The sequence below is a fragment of the Numida meleagris genome, chromosome 11 (genome assembly GCF_002078875.1).
Source record: "Numida meleagris isolate 19003 breed g44 Domestic line chromosome 11, NumMel1.0, whole genome shotgun sequence".
NCBI lineage: Eukaryota > Metazoa > Chordata > Aves > Galliformes > Numididae > Numida > Numida meleagris.
Window position 1 is genome coordinate 4,699,240 of NC_034419.1, and position 23,925 is coordinate 4,723,164.

At 43.5% G+C, this 23,925-nt stretch overlaps 3 protein-coding genes and 1 long non-coding RNA gene across 10 annotated transcripts in view; 2 read left to right on the top strand and 2 right to left on the bottom strand.

Annotated features, from left to right (window-relative positions):
• Window positions 1-10,043, top strand: TSEN2 (tRNA splicing endonuclease subunit 2). 2 transcript variants are annotated; one of them, XM_021409305.1, is made up of 12 exons: window positions 1-107; window positions 627-822; window positions 1,608-1,689; window positions 2,391-2,427; window positions 3,974-4,505; window positions 4,608-4,685; window positions 5,040-5,090; window positions 5,696-5,834; window positions 6,895-6,931; window positions 7,583-7,694; window positions 8,303-8,392; window positions 8,939-9,175. In XM_021409305.1, the coding sequence occupies exons 2-12, from the start codon at window positions 649-651 to the stop codon at window positions 8,996-8,998; spliced, it is 1,392 nt and encodes a 463-aa protein (XP_021264980.1). In that variant the 5' UTR covers window positions 1-107; window positions 627-648; the 3' UTR covers window positions 8,999-9,175. The 2 variants fall into 2 exon arrangements, with proteins under 2 accessions (XP_021264980.1, XP_021264981.1); XM_021409306.1 differs by lacking the exon at window positions 1-107 and having other exon boundaries at window positions 683-1,047; window positions 8,939-10,043.
• Window positions 8,971-23,925, top strand: part of MKRN2 (makorin ring finger protein 2) — an 18,756-nt gene continuing 3,801 nt past the window's right edge. For 3 of the 5 annotated variants that reach the window (XM_021409308.1, XM_021409309.1, XM_021409307.1), the window contains exons 1-7: window positions 14,443-14,575; window positions 14,809-14,937; window positions 16,435-16,613; window positions 17,377-17,681; window positions 19,183-19,397; window positions 20,957-21,067; window positions 23,321-23,465. In XM_021409308.1, the coding sequence (XP_021264983.1) occupies window positions 14,550-14,575; window positions 14,809-14,937; window positions 16,435-16,613; window positions 17,377-17,681; window positions 19,183-19,397; window positions 20,957-21,067; window positions 23,321-23,465 (1,110 nt within the window). In that variant the 5' untranslated portion in view covers window positions 14,443-14,549. Of the gene's footprint in view, window positions 9,108-13,496; window positions 13,603-14,442; window positions 14,576-14,808; window positions 14,938-16,434; window positions 16,614-17,376; window positions 17,682-19,182; window positions 19,398-20,956; window positions 21,068-23,320; window positions 23,466-23,925 lie in introns of those variants that run through there. The other 2 variants (XM_021409310.1, XM_021409311.1) reach the window with 2 other exon arrangements.
• MKRN2OS (MKRN2 opposite strand) lies at window positions 10,068-14,421 on the bottom strand. 2 transcript variants are annotated; one of them, XM_021409322.1, is made up of 4 exons: window positions 14,180-14,421; window positions 13,858-13,907; window positions 12,859-13,021; window positions 10,068-10,793 (listed from the first exon to the last, which is right to left on the bottom strand). In XM_021409322.1, exons 1-4 carry the CDS (start codon window positions 14,383-14,385, stop codon window positions 10,574-10,576), a joined length of 639 nt encoding a protein of 212 aa, XP_021264997.1. In that variant the 5' UTR covers window positions 14,386-14,421; the 3' UTR covers window positions 10,068-10,573. The 2 variants fall into 2 exon arrangements, with proteins under 2 accessions (XP_021264997.1, XP_021264998.1); XM_021409323.1 differs by lacking the exons at window positions 13,858-13,907; window positions 14,180-14,421 and adding an exon at window positions 13,504-13,851.
• Window positions 21,141-23,925, bottom strand: part of LOC110404737 — a 3,057-nt gene continuing 272 nt past the window's right edge. Inside the window, exon 2 of the long non-coding RNA XR_002442473.1 lies at window positions 21,141-21,377. This is a non-coding gene — a long non-coding RNA (uncharacterized LOC110404737). The remainder of the gene's footprint in view (window positions 21,378-23,925) is intronic.

Sequence of the window (23,925 nt, forward strand, 5' to 3'; positions counted from 1 at the left end):
GCCGCGCGGCCGCCACCACCGTTCGCGCGCAGGCGCGGCCGCCTGGAGGCGGGCTCTGGTGACACCCAGCAGCGCGCGGCCTCCTCGTGCTGCGGCGGCGGTGACGGGTGCGTGCGGTCGCTACGGCGACGGGTCCGGGCCGGCCGCCCCGAGGGTGGTGGCTGCCCCGAGGGGGCCCCGCTCCCCGCCCGGTTCACAACACCTCGCCCCCGGGCGGGACTGCCGGCGCCGGGCGGGGCGGCGCCGCGTGGGTGGTCGCCGCGGCCTCCTCCCTCGGGCGGGAGGGCGGTGTGACTGGCGCGGGGCGCGGCGCCGCGTGATGGCCGCTCCCCGGGCGGGGCGCGTGCGGGGCTCCGCTGAGGGGCGGCCGCCGAGCCGGGCTCGCTCCTGGGAGCTCGTCCTGGTCGCTACCGAAAGCGGTTTGCGCTCGGGCGGCCGCGTGCTGCGGTCTGTGCTTGCTCGTATTCGAAAGGCCCGCTTGCCGCGCCGCGTTCGCCTCGATCCGCGCGGGGCTGCGGGGCGGGGCCGGCGGGCGGGGTTTGCGCGTCCCTGCTGGGGGCAGCGCTGGAACGGACGGGCGTGAACGTTAACCCGAGCGTTGAATGCGTCTTGATTCCGCTTTTCAGGAGGAGATATTACCGTAGGGAGATGGCCGAAGCGGCCTTCCATCCCCCGAGAAGGAAAAGAAGGGTGTTCGAGTGCTACCAGGCGCCCTTCCCTGTGGGTGCCGGTGTGGGGGATTTCAGGATGTGCCGGGCTGACATGGTGAACAACAGCGTGGTGGTGAGGGACCCCGAGGACATGGATCAGCTGTACAACAAGGTGCTGTCCGCCCCGCGCAGCGTGTCCCGGCCGTGGGCGAGCCCGGTGCTGGTTGAGCTCTGCCTGCCCTTACGCTGCCGTTCCCCATTAGCCGCCAGGAATCCTCCCTGTCTTTCCTCCTGAAACAAATACAAAACGTATTCCGTATCAAATGTGCAGAAGTATTTCATTCTTATCCCGGAAAATTGGAATGAAGTGACGTTAGGAAAAAATAACAAGCAAAAAGTATGTGGAGACTTTGTGACTGTTATCTTTATTTATATTATCAAATTGTGTGCAGCCCTACAGAAGTATTTTCTTGTTTTAAGGGTCGGAAGGTTGGAATATTGAGGTTTTAGGAGTACTTGCAAAAATTCTTGTAACTTTAGAATTAACTGAAGATACTTTTTGAATAAAATAAGCTGTGTTAGGCCTCTTATGGCCAAGTACCACTTCATCCACATTCTCACGCAGTAGCTATATCCCTCTGTTTTCCTTACGCATTGTCACAGTGTTAATATACAGGTGTTTCTTCTGTCTCTGCTTTCAGAGGCTCAGAGATGTTGCCTGACAAATATTTAAAACTGAGTAAAAAGACCCAGCATTCCCCTGGTTAAATTTACAAGTGCAAACATTAAATATTAAATTAGTTATCAGAAGATAAACAACAAGCCTTGGGCTAGGATTAAAGGCTGCAGGATTTCAGTTATTTTTGTCAGCAGACGAAGGCAGTAAACATTCTGTAGTTTGGAAAGATGTTTTCTTCTGTCTGGTGATAAAATGAGGGTTTTTCCTTTGCTTTGAAGGGCTATTTTGGAAAAGGCATTCTTTCAAGAAGTCGACCAGTGTACAGCATTTCTGATCCCTCACTGGTTTCCAAATGGCAGGGTAAGCTGTTGCCCGCTTGTACTTTTCACTACTCTAGTAATACTTTTGATTTCACTCGTTGAATGTATGTCTATAAATTACACACAAAGTAATCTGTTTTGCTGGATTAAGGATCAGTCTGTTTCCGTATCTCGTCTCTGATAACGGCCAGTGCAAGATTCCTAGGATAAACAAGTGTACAGTTATCCCCATACATCCTTCTAGTCTCCACTGAGTTGTTCAGGAGCTCTGCTAAGTAAAGGTGTTATCCTTGGACTTTACTGCCTCTAACTGTCAAGCTTTCCTTGGCTTTAAACTGCAGTTTTTAGTGTCCATGAAATCACAAGGCAAGGATATGTGGATTTTTTTAATGTACTAATAGCTAGTTACATCTGTTGTGCTCTTGGTTCATTAAGGAGAAACTGTCATGTTTTATCCATGTTTTCCATGACAGTTAAATCCTACAGACATCGTTGGCTTTTATAGTATCCTTATGCCATTGTCTCTGTAAAGGCTATAGAAGAACAGTGTGTTTAGCTGTCTTCTGCATACTGCTTTACCTCTGGTACCTCTGTGCCATTTCTAGTTCTCCCATGTCCTTAACCAATGTAAGTAGGACCAAAATGGCATGGATTACTGAAAACATGAGTAATTATCCCAATGTTCAAAATCACATGAAAACTTTGTTGATGATGCAGTGTATGATTTTCTCTTAATAACAGGTGCCAACCTAAACATGCCTATAATTACATCAAAAAAGTAAGTCAGCTTATGTTACTTTTTCTTCTCTTTTAGAAGGCAGGAGAACTTAGTTCGTGTTTTATCTTACTTGCTTTCAGGCTGCGGGCTCTTAGTGCTGGTGACTTCTGCTTCTTTTTATTTCATTTATAAATCACGTTCAGAAAATCGGAAATAATCTAAGTGATACTCAGCATGGTTTTTCATGTAAAGTTATCTGTATTAACTGCTGAATAAAAGCCAAGATTAAGTGTGGGTACAAGCATAATAAACTTGTTCCTCAGCTGAGGGGGAATAAGAGGTTTCTGGTGCAGACTATTGAAGACCTTTCCCATTTCCTTATTGAATTAATATAGAGTGGGCTGAAGCAGCTCTTATTTTTTATACTACGTAAATGCTTTATTTTTTTCTCCTATATTCTCTCTTAATATTGCTAGCTTGCCCATTTAACAAAATGGGGTATTGGGCCACATTTATTTTGTTCCCCTTAAATAGCGTATGAACTAACCATAACCATAGAGTGGGCGTGTTAGTCGCTGTGTTTGCTTCCATTCTACGATGACAGAAAAAAAATGATATAAATTTAAAAGTTTAGCTTCTTGGGTCCTCACCTTTAGGTAACAGTAGTGGCATTACTGCTGCTCGCAGAAACGCTGCTGTGTGACTGCTGAATGTGTCAGCAAAGGCAGCTGGGCATTAGTGAAGTGCCGTGGTGTTGGTGCAGGAGTACGGTGTGGCTTGTCTCAGCACAGATCTGTAACTGCAAATCCTCAGAGAACATAGAGGAGTCTTTTCTTTAACAAAAGTACAGCACTGAATTACGTAGCTTTGTTAGGATATTTCAGAGGGGATTTGTTTGTTGTTGACACTCCAAATTTACATTTAATTGCCTTTGCTGTTCTACGTTACCTGATCTCTGACTGTGTTAAAGTTTTGGGAAATAAGAATATTGTACTAGATTTGTCCAGCTTTGATTAAGACAACTGTACTCAGCTGCATGAAACTTTCACAGAGAGATTATTGTCTTAAACTGGATATTAACATTATCTTCAATGAGAACTACAAACTAACAGCTGAGATTGTTGTAACTCACTGAAAAATATTAGAAGAAATATTTACAGTTTTCAGCTAATAACTCTGTGCTTGCATTACTGTTATTCCTGGGAGATGAGGGGGGTTTGGTTAAAATTCAAGGCAGTTTCTCCTTGAGATTTCCCCACGTTTCTGCTCTGCCATCGTTTCAAAGGTAGTTAAAATAAGTTGAAGATACCTGCTCTCAGTAGTAGAGAACTCTGTACAGTGGGTCCTGCTTGCAGTGTTTAATCACATGAGCTCTGATACAGAGATGTTTTTGCAGAGAATTCATACTTAAGGCTTCTGTGGGAGAATGGTCTTCTCCAGCCAAGTTCCTGCTCCTTGAATCTGCATCACGCGTGGTTCTTGCATAGTATTCTGTAAGAGTGCTTGTTGCTGCAGAAATTAACAAAGCTTTACATGCTTGCTTTTAAGGTGTTAATTAGAGGATGTAAAGCCCAGAAACTTCTCATTTATTTCACTTGTTCACTAGGTACCAGCATCGTGTTCAGTGGGCTAAAAGCGTTTTGCAAGAGCAGGGATTTGATAGCTGCTCCGTGACCAAAATTCTTGAGGATTACACTAGGCCTCTTGAGTTTCCATTTTTGGAAAAGGATGGAGCTGATCAAACCGGTGATAGCTGCCACACAATGGGCCCAAGCACAGAAAATACAGAACTTTGCAGGCAGTCTTCTGCAGATACTGGAAACATAGTGACTTCAAGTCCGGAGTGTCAGAAGGAAGTCTGCCAGAAAGCCTGTGTGGAAGGAGATCCGGCGTCTGATCCCATGGTTGCTTTTGGCTCTAAGGAACAGGAGCCTGCTGACGTGAAAGAGGCAGCCCAAGCATCCTGCCAGAAGTGTGGTTCTCATGTGCCTTGTGGCTGCAAGGCTAAGGGGGGTCCCGAGCGAGAATCGTGCAACATGGCCAAGTCAAGAGAACGTGCTCCAGAATATGTGCTCGTGCAAGAAGAAGAAGAAAGTAGCTCATGTCCTGAAGAGGGCTCTGCTCATGAGCAAGAAAATGTAAGGCTAATTTTTTTATTGGCTATAGTCACTGTGAGCTTAAGAATTTGGTATTTTTTTTCCAGTTTAACATCTTAGTAATGCAGTACATTTTTGTTGTAGTTTGTCAAGAAAGAAAAACTAGTATGCAGAAGAAATCCATTTAGGATTTTTGAATATTTACAACTCAGCTTGGAAGAGGTATGTATCAAATAGAGTACACATTAATACCTGTCTCTGACATAGAGGATTCTCCCTTCTTCACTTATATAAATCCTGTTTCTGTTGTGCTCCTTCTAAATATATTCAGAGTTTTAATACGCTTCACAGCTTTAATACAGTGCCTTCAGGAGTCAACAGCATGTGCCTCATTTTTGTAGTACTGTATCTATTGAAATGTAAAGGTCATAAAGAGAAACTCCAGAAGAAACTCACAAGCAACTTGTCTGTCTTGATTTCTGTATAAAATGAATGTGAGCCTTTGTTCTTGCATGGAATATGAACTCCAAGAAGAGTCTAGATTCCAGTTAAAATTATTCTTTCTGTTTTTTTCAGGCTTTTTTCTTGGTGTACGCTCTGGGATGTTTAACTATTTATTATGGTGAGGTAAGAGATTGGATGAATGGGGATACCATTCGTTTGGATCTGTTTTGATACAAATTTTCTTACCAAGTATGACAATATTGTATGCTCTTAATCCTGAAGGAGGAAATAGCAAGGAGAGTAATTGGGAAGTTTTTCTTACAAGTAATAGCATTTCTGCTTATAACATATCGGTCTGAGAGTTTTATTTACCATGGCAAATACAGCTGCCAAAATATAGGCAAGCAGGATCTTCCTGTAGAGGAAGGTTGGTTGTTGCAGCTTAGGTAATAAATATGGGGGAAGGCGGCATGGAAGAATATGGTGCATAATCATATATACATAGATTACTCTTTTATCTTCCTATGGTTCTAGTTTAAGATTTATCAGGTTTCTTTTTATACAAGAGCCTTATGGGATTGATTGTGAAATGATTAAAAAACTAAACGGAAGCTACAATTTTCTCTTACATTTAGGGTTCTTGCATTCTGTTCCCTGAAGTTCATTTTCGTCATGTTGGGACCATGATATTTGATATTTTACTTTTACTCTCTGCTACACGCAGTATTCTGTATGTGCTGTAATATGAATATAATCATGTTAATCATGCCTTCATCTGTGACTTTTAGGAGCCCTTAACTATTTTGAAGCTATGGGAAATTTTCAGCGAAGTGAAGCCTAGTTTTAAAACTACTTACATGGCGTATCATTACTTCCGCAGCAAGGGATGGGTCCCCAAGGTTGGACTGAAGTATGGAACTGATCTCTGTGAGTAGCTTTCATTAAGAAACAGAATCTCTTATGGTTGCTTGTTTGCTAATGGTAGGAATTTTTTGTCATGCAGAAATAATTAGAAGTGTCCATAATACTTTGCTAAGTGATTCAAGAGCTGCATTCAGCTCACAATGGTGTAAACAGTGCAGTTACACCTGTTGTTATGGGAAGATGTGTGTGAAGAAAGATATTTTCTATGAATTGTATACAAATCAGCAAGGTTCTGGTACTGATCACCTGATTTATACATCAGGATGATATGTGATTGTTCATCGTTCATTTGGCCTGAATTTGTTGTTCAGCATATCACTGCCTTTGGATTTGTGCTAGATAAAGAGGATTAGTTTAAGGCTGGTAAAGATCGAGCCCTGCGCTCTAGATTCTTGTTCTTTTGCTGTAGCTTCTTCAAATTGATACTACGAGTGTTGTTACTTGCAATGGATAATGTGCAAATCATGATTGCTGCTGGAATGAGGTGCTACTCATGCTTTTCCTGACAAGCCAGCTGTATAAGAAAACCTGTTCTGGTTCAAGAAAGGCACCTCTTGCAAACTCATGACAGGGGAGGCAGGAAATGTGAGCACTGAGAAAGACACACTAAAAGTTCTATCGATGGAACTGCAGCAGTATTTAAGAACTTGTGCCTTTGGCCTCTTGTAAAACTTGTGGAAGGTGCTTGCTTCAAACAGGATTTCAGTGTCTTCGTCTTGTACTCTAGTGGCTCAACTTGTGTTGCAGATCTGGTATTAAAAGCATGAATCTGTTGCAGAAAAATTCCATGCTAAGCTCTTTTTCCTCATGGCAATTGCTAAATTCTTTTGGCTCTTCTACATTTTTATCTGCCGCTTCCTTGGCCTTGCTGCCATAGTAATTGTCTCTCTACTCTCCCCTTCACTTTCTGGGAAAATCTAATTCTGAGCAAAATTGAAAAGTGTTGAAGTTTTGCCTAGTGTAATTAAAATTTATGAAGCGTATGAAAGTATTTATGGACCCAGATATTAAACTCGGACAGTAACTGTGATTGTCTAACTTGGGTGTTTCTCTTCCTTTTCAGTGCTGTATCGAAAGGGCCCTCCCTTCTATCATGCAAGGTTTGAAGCTTATTTTCTTGGCTAACTTCTTAGTTTCAAATTAGAAAATTTCTCTCACACTAATTTAGTGTCATCGCTAGTTAAGCACATACTCCTAACCCAAAATACTTACCCAGATGTGTTCATACTGGAAATGCAAAAGTGCCCCTTTAAACAGAGGCACTAAGAACACAATTCTATTGTATTCTTGTGAGAGTAGTAAAATATTACAAATTAAAATTTGAAATGAGCATATTTAGCACTCATGATGAATGCAGTAATACTGAGTTTTGAATGTATATGGTATGGATAACTTATGTAATTTGGAAGGAAAAAATCATGATTGTTAAGGGATGATAATTATCTTTATTCCTTAGCTAGTCATGTTCAACATCTAAATAGTAAATTGTTTCTAAATATCAGGTTGGCATTCATAAGAGAATAACTCTAAGTACCAGCAGAAAGGTAGGGAGGGAAAGTGCCAGTCAGTGTGTTAGCAATTTGATCTTTTCTCCTCTTGCCTTGTGGAAAGAGACTTCAAGTTTCTTAGCTTGCTTACTGCATGCTGGCCTATTGTTTAACACAGATTTTTTTGGCTCGAATTCTTAAGCTATACAGTTTTAAAGCAATTATTTTCTTTCTGTGAACTGTCCCATCTGCTTTGTTTTCCAGTTACTCTGTCATTGCTGAATTAGTTGATGACAATTTTGAAGGTTCTCTTCGCAGACCACTGAGCTGGATGTCCTTGTCTGGCTTGAACAGAACAACTGTTAATGCTTCTAAGGTAATTGTGTAAGCTACTCATTTTAAAATAGCTTTGAAATAATAAATATCCAGTTTAGTTCCAAAATACATGGAGTTGGGCATGAGGCTGGAAAGGGAATTCTTCTGCTTCTATTCTGCAGAAGAACACACTGAGCTGCTAGCAGGCAGGCAAGTTTCATTTGTCAATATCCACATGACATCTGGAAGAAGTTTATTAAATTCTCTCCTCTGCAGGAACTTTAAATGTTGCATGAAGAACTGTAGAAAGACACAAGGGACACTTCTTTCCCAGTTACCACTTCTGTCTTTAAATCCCTCTCCATCTACCAGGATTTTGTTTTCAACTGTAGAATTGAAAGTTTCCAAAAGCTGTTTCTGTGATAGACCTTCATACATAATGCTTTTATTCTCATAATCATGCTGCTCAGTTGTTGAGTTATAATCATAACTTAACACAGGATTCTGCTTTGATAAGGGAAATGAGATATGGAAATTATACAGATCTTCTCTGACTTGATTTGAGAAGACATGTTGTAGGAAACTTAGTATCTACATTTCTAATTAATCTAAAACGTGTATAGAGAGAAATCAGTTGAGATTAATGTAGTGTTTTCTCTTTATCAACAGGAACTTATGTTATGCTATTTGATTAGACCATCTGATATGACTGAAGAAGAGATGGCCACACCAGAATGTTTGAAAAGAATTAAGGTTCAGGTGAGTAATTACTTCACTCCTTCGCCTGTGTTAGTTTTGCCTTGGGGCAGCTGGACACGACAGCCTACCATAAGAGAGCCCTCTTGAACTGTTGCTTGCTTTTTAGCAGGCTTTTGTTTTTTACACGCATGGCTGCAATGAAATAGCTAGATTTATTTGTGCCCTAAGATACAAGAAGTGCTTTACATCCTGTTTAAACCCTTCGGGTCTTCCAATCTAAATTTGAATGTTGCTACTGTGAAACATTTGTGTGGGGGGGAAAAAAAGGATAACTATGGAGAGTGTAAGGTTTATGGATGTTTAAAAACTAAGGAACAAAGAGTCATGACTGGGGTTGGAAGGAACCGTAAAGGTCACTGAGTACCACCCCTCTGCTGTGGGCAGGGTGGCCAGACACCTAAGAGACCAGCTCACTTCAGCAGTGACAACTCATCTGTTTTCAGGGGTTACATCGTATAAGTCGGTCTGCTAAATGCTTAACACCATCTCATTGAGGTTCTTTTTTCATCTTTTCCCTTCCATAATAGTTGCTATTTTTTATTTCAGGAACTGATTGTAACTCGTTGGGTGTCTTCCCGTGAGCGCAGTGAGCAAGATGATCTGTAACTGAATGTATAGGAAGAATGTAATTCTTGTTATAAACATTTTGTTGGTTCTTTTTACTTGATCCCTGAGACAATGGCTCATCATCAGTTTCTATCCGCATTTTCAGTTGGTATGTATAAATGCTGTGTGAAATCCAAGCATATCCTGTTCATTTAATAGAAAGATGTAAAGTGGAAATGTCAACTGAGTGATTGCTTTTTCAAGCTGAATGTGTGTGTGTGTTGACTGTATGTGGCACAGTGTTGTAACTAGAGATGACTATACTTCATGCTTTGGTGCTGTTAGAACAAATGCTTTATAGCAGTTAGTTCTACCAGGATCCTGATACTTTGCCATGTATTTATATTTCATCAGTTGAAATTCAAAACTTAAAATGAGGTATGGATTCTGATATACTCAGAGATAGCATGCTGTAATTTATTTTTGTAAGCCAAATCTTAGCTAAAGAATTTTGAATTGCTGTAAAGGTTTCTGGATAGGAGGGCTCTTAACAGCGGCAGAATTGAGCATTTCAAGCTGGTTGTCTCTATCATGTTGTGTTTCTGAATATGCTTTTAAAGCCACTACGAATTAGAATTTAGCAAGAAGTGAAAGAAGATGGGGGTGGGAAAGTGTAGTCTTTCTGGTATGTGTATACAAAATTATAAACTAGATACGGACAAAACCACAGTGGTTTGATTGTTTCTCTGTATTTGAGGAAACAGGACTTAAATCTAGTTCAGGTCTAGATTTACTTTGCAGAAGCTAGTAGAAGGGAAGATATATATGTTTTCTTAAGCTAGAATGTATGTAAATAAAAGTGTGTAGAATTATGAACAGTAGAATTTTGTCCTCAGCATACACTTCTCTGTAATGTACAATAGGTAGAAGTACTGTTGGAGCATCTCCCTATTTCTTTAAACATAAATTGCTTTTTGAAAAATTCTTAAGTTTTCTCTCTGAGATGGATCCAGATGAGCCTGTTGTTCATTACAGATAGGACACTGTGCATCTTCTAATACTATGGATCTGTCTTGGTTTGAGGAATAAACATGTAAAACATAAAGAAGGACTGGAAAAGAAATGTGTCTGACAGTGAGACTGGATTTATTGTTATGAATACTGTATGCTTTACTACTGGTTGAAGGAAAATGACTTTGCTTTGTGACAGACATCAGACTTGAGCAGCATGCAAGCATAAATTCCTTTTTTTTTTCCATACGTGTGATGGGAAAATTAAGTTTGGTTTAAAGGAGCTTATTTCAACAGTTGATTTGTTAAAACCCGTAATTATACAGCCATTATGATTTCTAATATTAAATGTCTCAACAGAACACAGCATACAGTGAATGTGAATAGGAAAGCATTTTTCAACGGTAGTAGTTCCCATAGCAATTTTTTGTGTATATTGCAAGCATGATATTTCAAATACCCATAGTTTCGTGATCCTTCCATGATATGCAGCTTAACATATGTAAACTTAATTGTCTTTTTAAGTACATCAGGCAGATTGTGTATCTTAATGAGGTCAGGTGTCTTAAGGCTTCCTTCTCCTGTAGCGTTTCGTAGATGCTTTCATGTTGCAACTTGTTATTTTCAGCACTGTTTTTCTTGATCAGGCAGGGGTACAATGTAGAATTCTTTAGTGGTTAGCTCCTGATGAAGAGTAATGTATTTGGAAGCATTCTTTGTCTGTGGAATCACAAACTTCTCTGTAAATTCACTTTTACTCATTTGCTGCTTTCCTTGTGCAGTCAGCACGCTATTAATGAATGCTAGTGCATATGTGTAGCAGTTGTGGTCACGTTCTTCATACCTAGGAAAAAGATCTCATTAGTAAGAGTTAGCACTAATTACTTCAAAGCATTTTTTTTAATACTTATTTGGTTTTTACCTTGTTAACCTTTGCTCTTCTATCTGTTGTTACTCTGTTATCTTGAAAACGTCTTCCTGCAGTGGTAACTTTATGTGGCACCACAGATGCTTCATTCAGGGTGGCATTTACTTGGAATCTTAATTAAAATCAACTCTGTTTTATCACTGATATGTTGATCCTGTTGCTGTACAGTGTACCAGTCAAATTCCCATTGGCAATCATTAGTGCCAACAGTGGAAGGATAAACAGTAACTAAATAGCAGTAGTCATTTAAAACGTTCTTGTCTTTTCTCCAATATGCTAAGCTAGGAGCATATGATGCTTACCTGTGTTTTTCAGTGTCAGAATGTTTTCCAGATTCTACCAAATGTTTCATGTTGGCCACTGACAACTTGAGTAATTTACTCCTTTCCTTTACCACATAGTGCTGCTTTTTCCATTGGCCTTGAATAACTGTCTGCCATCTGTCTAATCCTCAGGCTTGTTCTGTAATCACCTCATCCTGTGTCATTTTTCCCTTGTTCTTTCTAGCCCTGTGAGTCATTCCTTGCCTCATACTGTCGGTGGCTCCATGGTCTGTGTTGCCACAGGGAATCTTCTGCAAGGCTTGCATCTCAGCTCTGGGAATTTACAAGATCTTTTTGCAAGTTCTAGAGCTATCGAAAGCAACCCTGAACCCAGTTCAGAATTTCTCACTGTTTTCTTCAAAGCTCCCCTGGTTTGCTGAGGCTATTTGAAGTGACCTATGAGCTCCCATGCAGTAAGCAAGAATTTGCTACAGTGTACTTAATTTACCAAAAATAATTGTAAATAAATAAATAAACAGGAGGAACTTCCAAGAGTGGCCATCGTCAACGTGCAGTGCAAAACATCTGGAACTTAATGGCAAAAATGCTGGGTTCACTTCAGCTCAGTGCTGAGTCTGCCAAGCACTGCAGCATGTTCTGGAAACTTGTACAAAATGTGTGCACGAAGTGCGTTACTAAACCAGTTCCATGATTTTGTTTACAGCATCTATTTGTATTTATAATGCAAAAGAATCTGTAATAGGTTTCTCATTACCATCTGTGTTTTCCAGTTAGCACCTGATTTTGGAAAGCATGTATTTGTCTTGTCAAGGAAATTAGTATCTCATTAATTTAAGATGTTGTTGCTCACGTCTGCAGCCACTGTTCTTTGCTGCTCTCGTATACTGTCCTTGCATTAAATGGAAAGTAAACAAGAAAATTAAAATTAGTTACAGGATTAGTTTAGCACAGTTCCAGTCCGCTGAAAAAATAAGCAGAGGACTTGATTTAACATCTTCGAGTCCTGTTTTCAGCAGTTTAAGTGGTCACTGGTTTATTTTTGAAAAACTGGGTGGTTTTGCCAGGAGGTGGCTGACAGGGAAAATGGAAGAAAAGCTTGTAGAAAAGATGCATACATCTACTCGCTTTCTACCACTGCTTTTTTGACATCAAGTTAATTTTAGTAATAACTTTAAAGCACTGGGAATTGTAGAAATGTCAAAGATACTTGAAAAACCAATAGGTTTGTGTTCTATATACATCTTCAATCTGGGTCAAATTCTTTCATCTCCTGCTATTAAGGAGATAATACGTTATCTCTGAAAACTTAAACCTCTGCTGAAACCTCTTTTGACTGACTTCTTATATACCATGATGTCTACAGCCATGAGGTTACACACTTCAGAGTACCTAGCAGTGTACTCTTAAAAGTAGTGTTCCAGTGAAGTGTTCTTTTTCGTGCAGTTCTTTTGTTGCTGAAGAAAACTTCTCTTAAATGTTCTCTTAGAGATCTTTTATAGTTCACCTGCTTAAAAACATTTGTTTCTTGTTCAGCAAGATCACCGAGTTTCAAGTCAATCTGAAAGAATTTAGACTGGTTTGTTATGAATTGTGTTCAAAGGAGCTGAGTGAACCACAAACCTCACAGGATCCAAAACAGAATAACCTTATTTATCATCTTAAATACTCCTATTGCATTCACCTTTTCAGCTACATACCTGTGAGGAAGCCACTCCTCTCCCATAGAAAATTCCTCTAGGAGGTGATCCCACTGCTGACGAAGCCCAAACATATCTGGCTGTACTAGTGGGACACTAATGCACTGCTCCCATCCAGTTTCATCTCTGTGAATGCCTTCTTCATTGTAATTATACACCACTCCTGAAAATAAAGAGCAGCAGGCTGACAGGTAGTACTGGAGAAAATGGATTCATGTGCACTTTTAAGTGATGAAAGCTACTGATTTTTTTCTTAAGGTCACTCTTTCTAACTAGACCCTAGCTTCCCTTCAGTGACCTTCTGGGACTACAGAGTAGAAAGTGCAGTGTTTACTTGTATCAAAGAACTGTTGTCATTTTTACAATGTAATTTCAGATCTTTTGATAAAGAAAACAACTGGAGGACTGCGGGGTTTCTTTTTGAAACCTCCCAGTCAGACCATTTTTCTATTAATGCAGTATCTCACTTGAGATGTCTGCTTGATGGGCTGTTCTGCTCTGAGAACCTGTAATGACTGTTGAAATGGCGTCTGCTTGTTTGTTTTAACTAGGCATGACTTCAGAATTAGCAATAACTGCTTAAGCCAAGCTCCCCCGAATTTTTTGCTGCCTCGCTTTTATTTCTTTGTCATGAATACAGGTCACCTGTCACTTCCATTCTGTGCAACTCCCCAGCATTGAGGTGGAACTGGGAGAAGAGTGGCAGGATGGCTTTGACTCGCTCTCCATGCTGACTTCTGCAAGGCAAGATAACTAATGGGATGTGGGGTTTCGATCTGTATGTGGTACTCTCCTGCAGGCAGTAGCTGAGCTCCCAGCTGCAGTTGCTGCTGCACGCATTCTTCACCAGCATGGCTGTGCGGGTGCGCAGCCTGAGATAGCAGCAGGCTCTGGAAGGGCTGCTGTGCAGGGCTGAGGATCTTAGGCAGCGGGGTGCAGTCGCAGTGCACACGGGAGATGGGCAGTGGGGTTGTCAGATAGCTGTGAAATACATTTTACCCTGAGTACTGGTTATTCCGACGTGGAGATCAGAGTTCCCGTCGTATCCTCTGAAAGAAAAACAGTGCCTGTGAGGTGCGAGCCTCGCTTGTCCTGTCAGAACTCCCGTGGGGTGTCTCTGGGAACAGGGGCTACTTCTGCTTGGACCTACGTCGGTGGGATGGGGGGAGGCAAAACGCTGCAGCTCCCAGGGAGAGAACGCTTCCGTTCCAGACCCGGGTCCGGTCCGGGCTTACCCCAGATCTGGCAGTTATTACCCCGAGCAGCCCCCCTGCCCGCCGCCTAGCGCCATTCCACCCACGCCGCTCCCCCCGGGCCGTACCCCAGGAAGCTGCCGGCGGAGGGCCGCAGCAGGAAGGCGCGGGGCTGCCGGTGCCCGTGGCGGAAGGGGCAGGGCAGGCGCACGGGGGCGGCGGGCAGCCCGGCACCGCGCAGGGGGCGGCCGCAGGCGGGGCACAGTAGGGGCGCCCGGCGGCAGAAGATGGCGGCGCCGCAGTGCCGCAGGCGCAGGATGGCGGCCGCCTCCATGGCTCCCGCCGAGCGGCGCTCTAGCCCGCCGCGCTGCGTCTCGATGGTGCGGCGCGTCGGGTAATTGTGTCCGTGTCGGCCCCGCCCCTTCCCCGCGGCGTCGCGGAACCCGGGCGTGCGGCGCGCGGAGCCGGCCGGGCGGGGGAGGCCGGAGCGGGGCGAGGATGAGCACGAAGCAGGTGACGTGCAGGTGAGCGCCGCGCGCCCGGCCGGGCCTTCTCGCGGAGGGGACGGGGTCGTGGAGGCCGCGCCCCACGCGGCCCCGGGCCGGCGAGCTGCCCCGGGAGCGCCTCCCGCTGAGCCGTGGCGGTTCGTCGGGGCCCGGGGTGCGCCCGGCGGGAAGGCCCGTGCCGGGGCGGCGCTGCGCGCGGGATGGCGCCTCCCAGAGCGAATCCATTTCCGTGACCGGGTGCTTCTCCCCAGGTACTACGTGCAGGGAGTGTGCCGGGAGGGAAGCAAGTGTATGTTCTCGCACGACTTGTCCAACAGCAAGTCCTCCACCATCTGCAAGTACTACCAGAAGGGGCAGTGCGCCTATGGATCCCGCTGCAGGTGAGAGCCGCCGCCGTGCCTTCTGAGGAGCCGAGCCGGGGGGCACTCGAAGCTTGAGGAAAGATGAGGTGTTTGAGTGCCAAAAAGGACGAAATAATATATCAGCAGTGAACTTTTTTCTCTTCCTGCTAAAGCCAGCATACATGGGCGTAGTGTTATGGTTTGACTGCACTTTATCTTATCCCGTAGAAAAGAAACACCAGGTTTCACGTGCTTTCACCCAGTTCTTGTTATCGTGAGAACTGCTGGGCACTAGAGGCGGAACGCCGGCTGTGTGGCTTCCCAGGAGGCAGCGTTAGGCTGCAAGGTTTGCTCAGGGCCTTATGAGGCATGGCAGTGTCCCAGCAGCGCTGTGCTGCTTTGCATGGTGCAGCTCACGGCTGTTCGTGCACATCCCCGTGCTGAGGTCAGAGGGCTTTTGGGTCTCCATTAGAGCAAAGCAGGTTTTCTTCATGCTCCCCTCAGCTTTGTTGGCAGTGGTACCATGCCTTTTACTGCGGCCTTTGGGTTAAAACTTCTGTAGAGGTGCTTTGGTAAATGCAGCGTGCAAGGGAATGTCCTGTGCCGTTAGGAGTGTGCTGCAGAGCAGGGGCACCTTCCCAAAGCTGTTCTGGTGGCAGATGGAATCCTGTGTCTGTTTGCTCGTCTACAGCCAAAGGTGTCAGGGTGTCGTGTGGCTGCAGTCACCATGTTGTGTTCTTTCCCTGGACTTAGCCAGTGGCATCAGACCTGCATCTAGCTGCACTTCAGCAAGCTCTGCAGCTCTTGTAAGCTGCTCAGATGGTATTAGCACTGTATGGAGCTGCTGATGGCAGCTGCAGGATGCTGCTGTGCTGCTCCAGCAGTGTTGGGACAGCTGAGGGCCCTCGGTGTGTATGGGCCGCTGATGGCTGTGGCAAATCTGGGGAACTAAATAAAAGACAGACAAATAGGAGATTTTTGTTGTTGTTGTTCCCATCAGAAATGTTCTAGCATCTAGGTATGTCTGTGGCTTTAGTGGAGAAGCCTCTGTACTGTACTGGTTGCTTCTGTTCTGCTGCTGAGAGCATGTTTCTGTAGTCAGCTGGAACCTTTCCTGTCCTGTGTGCAAACACGGCATCACACTGGTATGGGAGCAGGAAGTCCCGTGTCCCTGCTTGGACGGGGAGAATGAGATCACAGATCATCAGTCCTTACTGCACATCTTTTTAATTTTGCTTCCATGAGAAACGTCAGCAAAGCTGTTTGCGTGGGGATGACAAAGACCTGGTTTAACACGCTTGTGAATGATGTTCTTTCAGCTGTGATGGGCCTCTCTAGAGAGGAAAATCTCGACGTGCTTTCAGAGGCATCCATTTGCTGAGGCTGAGAAGCCTTTCAGTCTGGCTTTGAAAGAGACTTGAACATTGCAGGCAACTTGTTAAAACAACTATTTCCATAAATAAATACAATCAAAGTAGATATTCCTCCACTGTGCCCTAAGCTGAGCTTTTCCAGCGCTTACTCTGTTTCTCGCAGGTATGACCACATCAGGCTCCCTGCCTCGGGGGGTGCAGCAGCTCCAGTGTCTCCTCCTGTGGCATCAGCAGCGCTTCTCAGCCCTCGCCCTGCGCCCGAGCACAGCGCACCCGCAACCAAGAGCAAGCTGCGTGAGAGTGGCAAACGGGAGAAGAAGACGCTTGTGCTCAGGGACAGAAGTGAGTAGGAGGGTACTGTGCTTATCCTCCTTGATGCTGTCCTCTTGTTCTGATAGGAGTTGGGTTGTTTTTCACATTTTTTTTTAATTTGAGTTTCAAGGATAGCGGGAGAGGTGCTGGAGACCTTCCTTATCTTGTGAGGCCCCTTTTCTTTAAACACTTGCGCCGGCTGGTACCTTTTAGTGACTTTACAATAACTGACTGGCTTTTAAACTGGTGTGTCCTGAAAAATGTTTTTAGTTTGGGGTGGGTTTCTTGGTCGGTATCCCTGCCCATCAGATCTTATTGTGCATTTTGTTCTCAGTTAGAGGGCATTTAAAATGGTGAGAAGCCTGGCTGCTTCATGCTAGGTGTTGCTGAGCGGAGGATGGTGGCAGTGCTCAGGAACATGAGCACTGAGACATCCATCCCTCTGCCTGATGTCCTGGGGCAGAGCAGCTGGGCCCTGTTGCTGGTGCTGTTCCCACTGGTTCTCTCTGTCAAACGGAGTGGGCCAGTTACACCCATGTGGCATATGAGGGGTGTTTTACCATGTTTGTAAACAGAGGACAGCTGAAGAGACCTTTAAACTGGTCTTTTCAATAGGTGGTTTGTGAGAATTCTTGTAATGTGGGAGTGAAAGAGGCTTAGGGCTGAGGAGATTTAATTTAGAAGACATTTAAAAAGCAAAAAAACTGGTAGTCACTGAAAAGAAAGCATGAGGAGCTTCTTGTGTAGGTTTTGTGCTGTGTGCTGTATTGTTGATGTTACATTTTTCTTTAAGATCTGTGTGGCTTGAATGAAGAGAAGGAAAAAGCCAGTGCCACAAATAATGTGGTGTGTTGCGGTGACAGAAACGATAATGTGGAAATGAAACCCCATTCATATTTGGAAGCAATTTGCACTGGGCTGGAAGATCCGGTAGCTGGAAGTTCCTTTGGTGATGGAGAGCAGCTGTGTCCCTACGCTGCAGCGGGAGCATGCCACTTCGGGGATCGCTGCCTTTACCTGCACGGGGACGTGTGTGAAATATGTGGGCTGCAAGTGCTTCACCCTTTTGACCAAGAACAGAGGAAGGCTCATGAGATGGTAATGTTGACATGAAATTGGTACGAGATACGTGTACTCAGTGCAACATTTGGTTGGTTTGTTTTTAAAAATCCAAAGGTGTGTCTTGTGGAATAGCCTGTTGTTCTGAAGGGCTTTTGTTCTGTTCTCTGTCTATCTGTAGAATGACGAGCATCCAGGACTTCAGTGGTAAGATTGATGCTGACCGCTTTTTACAGCGACTTCTTTTTTTTTTTTTTTTTTCCCCCCCCTTTCTTACGGGAAACTTGCCTGCAGCCTTCTCCCCAAATACTCTAGAACTCTCCTTGGGAAGATGTCTTTTGTAGCTGACAGGAGGTCGCAGTGATCCCTTGTGTGTGGTGGGGGAGAGGGACCGTAGCCTGCAGTGAGTTCGGAGCGATCCCCCTGCCTGCCTACTGGGTCACTGCTTCAGGTGTCCCTGCTCGTCTGTGGCCAGTTCTAGGGCAGTGTAAGATGGGACACCCTGAGCAGAGCACAGAGATTTTGGAGATGAACTTTAACTAGGAAGGCCAGGGAGAGTGGATGAGGAATTGCTTGGGTAAAGAAGGCTGTAAGAGGCTGCCCTTTTCTATTCTTGGCCACTGGATTTGTGTCAGGGCTGGTCAGGAACAGGAGTTTCCAGGGCTGAGGAGGAGAGTGACCAGAAGTTTTAGTGGTTACTGGAGAAGTCTCTCCAGTGCCTGGAGTGGAATCCAAATAACCAAAATCTCCAGTTCTGTGATCTCAGCACGTAGCTCCAAACGTGCCATGTAGTTCTCTTGTCCCAGGAGTCTGACGTCTGGCACAGTGAGCTGTCACCACTGCTGCCAGGTGCTGAGCTCTGGAGGCAGAGTCCTGTGTTGGGTGGAAAGATGCGGTAGTGAAAGTGCTGCTGTTAATGTGGAATTATTTTCTGGTCTTTTAAAAATTATTATTATTATTTAAAGTCTGTTAAATACGTATAACTTGTCAAGTCCTGGGAACATCAGAAAGAAGAGGTAAAGCTATGTGGGAATAACCGCCAGCTCAGCTTGTAGCGCTGTAAAATGATACACCGCTGAGTACAGTGGTGAGAAATGCTGTAGGAAGGCCCATAGAAAGAGACTAATTCCTTATCTAGGGAAAAGCTTAGTGCCCGGTGAATGAGATGAGGCCTTAATGATAAACAGAGTAACATCCTGAGTGCAGCATCCATTCTGGACCCTGAATTAAATGGGACTTAGGGATATTTGAGGTGCTGCCTTGTGTAACACTTGCTCTGTAACAGGTGCAGACAGGTGTAAATTAAGTTTAGGCAGCCCTACCTCTGATACTTACAAAGCTGCAGAGAACATGGGAGGGTTGAATTATGTGATCACCCTTAAAATTCTTAAAATTATATGATGATGATGGGTAGTAATGATGCTCTTAATCAGTGTTTCATGTTTTTCCTGTAATAAATCCCTCTCTTAGACACTTTGGTTTTACAAGGAACAGTCCAGTACGTAGACTACAATAACCAAAGACATGTCTCCTGTGACAGATGTGCATGGCAGCGTTTGAGCACGAGATGGAGAAGGCCTTTGCCTTCCAGGCAAGTCAGGACAAAGTGTGCAGCATCTGCATGGAAGTGGTGTATGAAAAGCCATCAGCCTCAGAGAGAAGGTTTGGGATCCTCTCCAACTGCAATCACACGTACTGTTTGTCCTGCATCCGGCAGTGGAGGTGTGCCAAGCAGTTTGAGAATCCAATCATAAAGTAAGTTCATGTTAACCAGCCCGTCTTCTTTGTGACCTGTGTCAGTGAGGTGGGTGCTCTGCTGTACTGTCTCTTGATAGAGAAATAAATGTTGTCATCAGAGATCTTGTAGCTATAAATATTAGCCCAGCTAGTAGTAAAATCTGAGCTCAGAAAATCTTGGTCCGAGTGGTAGAAGTTTACATAATATTACCTTCAAGGCCAAGTAGGATGCATCAGGTATCCTTTGGTAGCAGTATTGATGTGCTGCAGTCCAGCATGTTGGCTCTTTGTAACTTAAGCCTCTGTCATTGCATTAACAATGGAGCAAAGTACAGACTTGTGGACTGCAGAGTACTGAGTTAACTTGTGCCTCTGCTTCACTCACAGGAACTTGTTTGCAGAAGCAGTAACTCTTTCCTTTCTATGTGTGTGCTTAATTACTGCATTTTTCTGTAAACTGTGGCTTACTCAAGTTAGATCTCCCATTAATCACACATCTGTATCCGAGTAAATTCCTTTGTCTTCTAGCTGTATATAAAATGTATTCCAAACATACTCCTCCTTAAAAGAAAGAATTTTAAACAACCAATTAGGGCAGTTTCCTTTTTTAGAATCTCTTTGAAAGCTCTTCCAAGTTACAAGCTCACTGAGGAAGAGGTGGGAAATATTTTCAGTCCTCTGCCAAAATAAACTCTTCTGCAAAACTTCCCTTAACTTTCACTTCAATGCAACTGTTATCTCAGTGCAGTGTAGCCTCTGTTGGAGCAAGGCTTCTGATGGACAGGTACTGAGATGTTGTGCCTACAGCAGGGACTGTGGCTTTCTTATAGGAACAGCACTCTGGAGCCAGGTTTGTGTATGGATTAGATACTAATGCAAATTCCTCCAACGTATTTTTTATGTTTATTCATAACTGGCACACTGGTCTTTGCAAAGCTCCTCTGAAGGAGGGACTTGGATTAGTTTGAAAAGCACTGCCTGCAGAGATGCCATGTGTTCCATGGGACTTGTGTGGTGGGGTAGTAAAGCTTCTCCTAGGCTTCTTGAGGCACCAGAAAGTGCATATTTGATTCTTGATCTTAGATCCATCTTATAAAACCACTGAATTAACAACTCATCAGTTCTGGTAGATTGCAGGTCAGGCTTAGGGAAAATCCTTTTTGTTATGCATCTGGTTTGGCTTTCTGCTGTATGTGAGCTGAAGTACTTGCTTAGCAGGTTCCATTTACACAGAAGTGCACTGGAACTTTAGTCACATTTCTTCAGGAAACATCTATTTTGTTAGAGTCTTGAAATAAATGCAAAGCAGCACAGGGCTTACTGCATTCAGCAACTCTGCCTGTGGCAGTGGGTTGGAACTCCATGATCTTCAAGCTCCCTTCCAACCCAAGTCATTCTACGATTCAGCTGGATCATTTCAGCTGAAGCTAGTAACAAACGTGCCTGTATGTGCTGTGAAGCTGTCTGGTGCATCAGCCTGGCAAGGCTGTCTCTGGAGCCTGCAGTTTCTGGCTAAGATACTGAGTATGGCTTTCAGAAAGTAAGAAAGCATTGCTGCTTTGTCTTGATCCATTCAGGTCTTGCCCAGAGTGCCGTGTGATATCGGAGTTCGTCATTCCCAGCACATATTGGGTAGAAGACCAGGAGAAGAAAAACGAGTTGATTGAAGCGTTTAAGCAGGGAGTAGGGTAAGTTCATCAACCACAATGCTACTGACATTGTCCTTGAGATACACCAAGAGTCAGTCAATCAAAATGCCTCTATTTTTAAATGTTTTGTAATTGCAATCCGTTCTACAGGTAACGCTTAATCTCTCGTAACAGCACACCATTCTTAATTAGCTGAACTTTGTGACTGCTATCAAAGAGTCTGTTGTAATTATAGATCAGAAGTTACTTGAACTCGTGCTCTGAAATGTTGAGGTTATTTCAGTTCACTTGCCAAAACTGGATACACGTGCCTTCTATTGGACGTAGCTGCCTGGAAGGTTGTCACACACTGAGGAAAACAAAGGAGGAAGAAAAACATAATTTTTACGATAGCATCTTGAAATATGGGGTAAAAATTCACAGGTCTTTTGTAATGGCTACTGGAAATGTAAAATACTGCCTCACTCCATTCTCTTTATTGTCTAATAAAGATCTGCCTGGTGATTGGAGCACTGGGGAGGTCTGTTAATGCATTGTTTCACAGCAGCTTTGCAAGGCTGTGCTTGCCTGGAGTATGTAAGGGTCACTTCATTGACAGAACAATGAGGAACCATTGCTTACCTCACTAATTTAAAGGGAAACAAGCAGGTTTATGCCTGACCCAAATGAGTCATGACTATTTTGTGAAATGGTGTACAGATTTAGTCTGTGACGTGCACCAACTTTTTAAACTTGCCTTGTGGAGTAGGTATAGGTATTAGTTAAATCTGTGCATAGCTGTCCTACCAGCTCTTCAGCTTCTTGGGAAGTTTTGTCTTACAACTTAACAGCAGAACTGCTGAAAGCAGTACTACTCCATTAAATGTCCAGACCAGCTTCTTGCTTTATATTTATTGTTAGACAAAGTATTTGAATAAAATCACTTTACAGTATTACAGAATTGTGGGGGTTGGCAGGGACCTTTGGGCATGCGTCCAACCCCCCTGCTAAAGCAGGTTCCCTACAGCAGGTTACACAGGCAGGCGTCCAGATGGGTTCTGAACATCTTCAGGAGATTCCACAACCTCTCTGGGCAGCAGAGGTTCTTCAGATGCTGTTTGTTTTCACTACCCTATTGCCATTGTGGTTTTACACTTTAATTCTAAAGGAGTTCGTATTGAGAGTAGTAAGTTGCGCTAAAAATCTTGGCTTAGTGGTTTGTAAATGACCACATTCTACGTAAGTAAACTAAAAGTTGGAAAAGTGGTGTCAGGTAGTTTTGTTACAAGTTGGGTTTTGGCTTTTGGTGTTGTATTTTGAGAATACAAAAAGTGTTTACTTTAACTGCTCAGCTAAGACTAACGTGTTGTGTTGTACGTAAGAATTTCTGTACCAGAGGGTTTTATGAATGATCTCTTGGCAGTTAGTTTAACTTGAGGATGTGTTATTTCATAGAAAGAAAAAAATGCTAATATTGTTTTTTTAAAGGGAAGCCTAAGCTAAGAGCAGGGATTGTCACAGTACAAATCCATGCTGCAGGAGGAGAAATCCTGACTGACAGGTTAGAATACAAGTGCTCTGTGACTTCCAGGTTTCTAAGACAGAGCAATTCCACTTCTGAATGCACTGCCTGCTTTTTGGGGTGGTGTTTCTTTTTGTTGCGGCTTCTTCTCTGCTATGAAATAACAAAATGTATTTGCTATTTGATAGGCTGTGTTTAGGTTGTAGGTATCAGTTGTGTTGCTGTTTCACATTAAGTTTCCATGTTCAGTTGCACTTTCTCTGTAGTTTCCTCCAGATACTTCTCACTGGAGAACAACCCATCACACCACTCCCTCCCAAATAACACCTTTATAGAAAGTGGTTAAACAGCTCCAACAATGTAGCTGAACAACAAAGCTGATGGAAACTTAATAATAGAATTATTACCACAGAACTTCCAAAGAGGATGATGAGAGGAACTCATTCATAAAAACAAAGTGATAGCACTGTAGAGGAATGCTACAAAAACAGCAACGTGTTTGTTCACTGTGATAAAAATGCATCTGTGCTGGATAGGTGGCATTCTCTGAACATCCTTCACTTTCGGCGTCTTAAGGTTTTATCTTTTTAAACTTATGATGCTGCTCTTTTATGTATTTCTTTGTCCACCAGACAGATTTCTTTCCAATCTGTTTTAACTGTTACAAGTTAAGGAATAGGAGACCAGAACTCTTGGTATGTTAATGGAACTAGTAAACTACAGTAGTAGTAGTAGAAAGTGATCTGCTTCCTCACTAGCTGAAGGCAACAACTCTTTTGTCATTGAATCAGGAAAAAACCGTGCAAGTACTTTGAACAAGGGAAAGGAACTTGTCCCTTTGGAGGAAAGTGTCTTTACCTTCATGCCTATCCAGATGGGACACGAGCTGAACCTGAAAAACCAAGGAAACAGCTCAGCTCTGAGGGAACCGTGCGGGTAAGGAAATATTCCAGACAGTTGTAATTGAAAACACTTTTTGAATGTAAAGTGCACTACTTGAAGATGTTTCATACGATGGGTGGCCTCAGAAAAGTTAAGTAGCCCTCAGCTTTCCTTGAGGCTGAGGTTTGTTATCAGGGAGAGCAGGCACCTTTCATTTAATAGCAAGATTTCATCTTTTTAACCAGTGCTTCTCATTGCAGGCTTTTTTCAAGGAGATTCTACAGTTAAAGCTTCCACCTTCCACCCTTAAAAATACCACCTACAGTGGTATTAAAAATTAGTATCGCTTGCCCAGACCTAGCTGGTCCTATTCACAGCTAAAACAGTTATTAAAGCCTTCTGAAAGTCTCATTATAGCTCAGCTAGCATCTGGAATGGTTGAGAGAAGCCTACTAGTTTAACACTACTTAGATACAGCTCATTACTACTGTCTTATTTGACATAAACTAATACT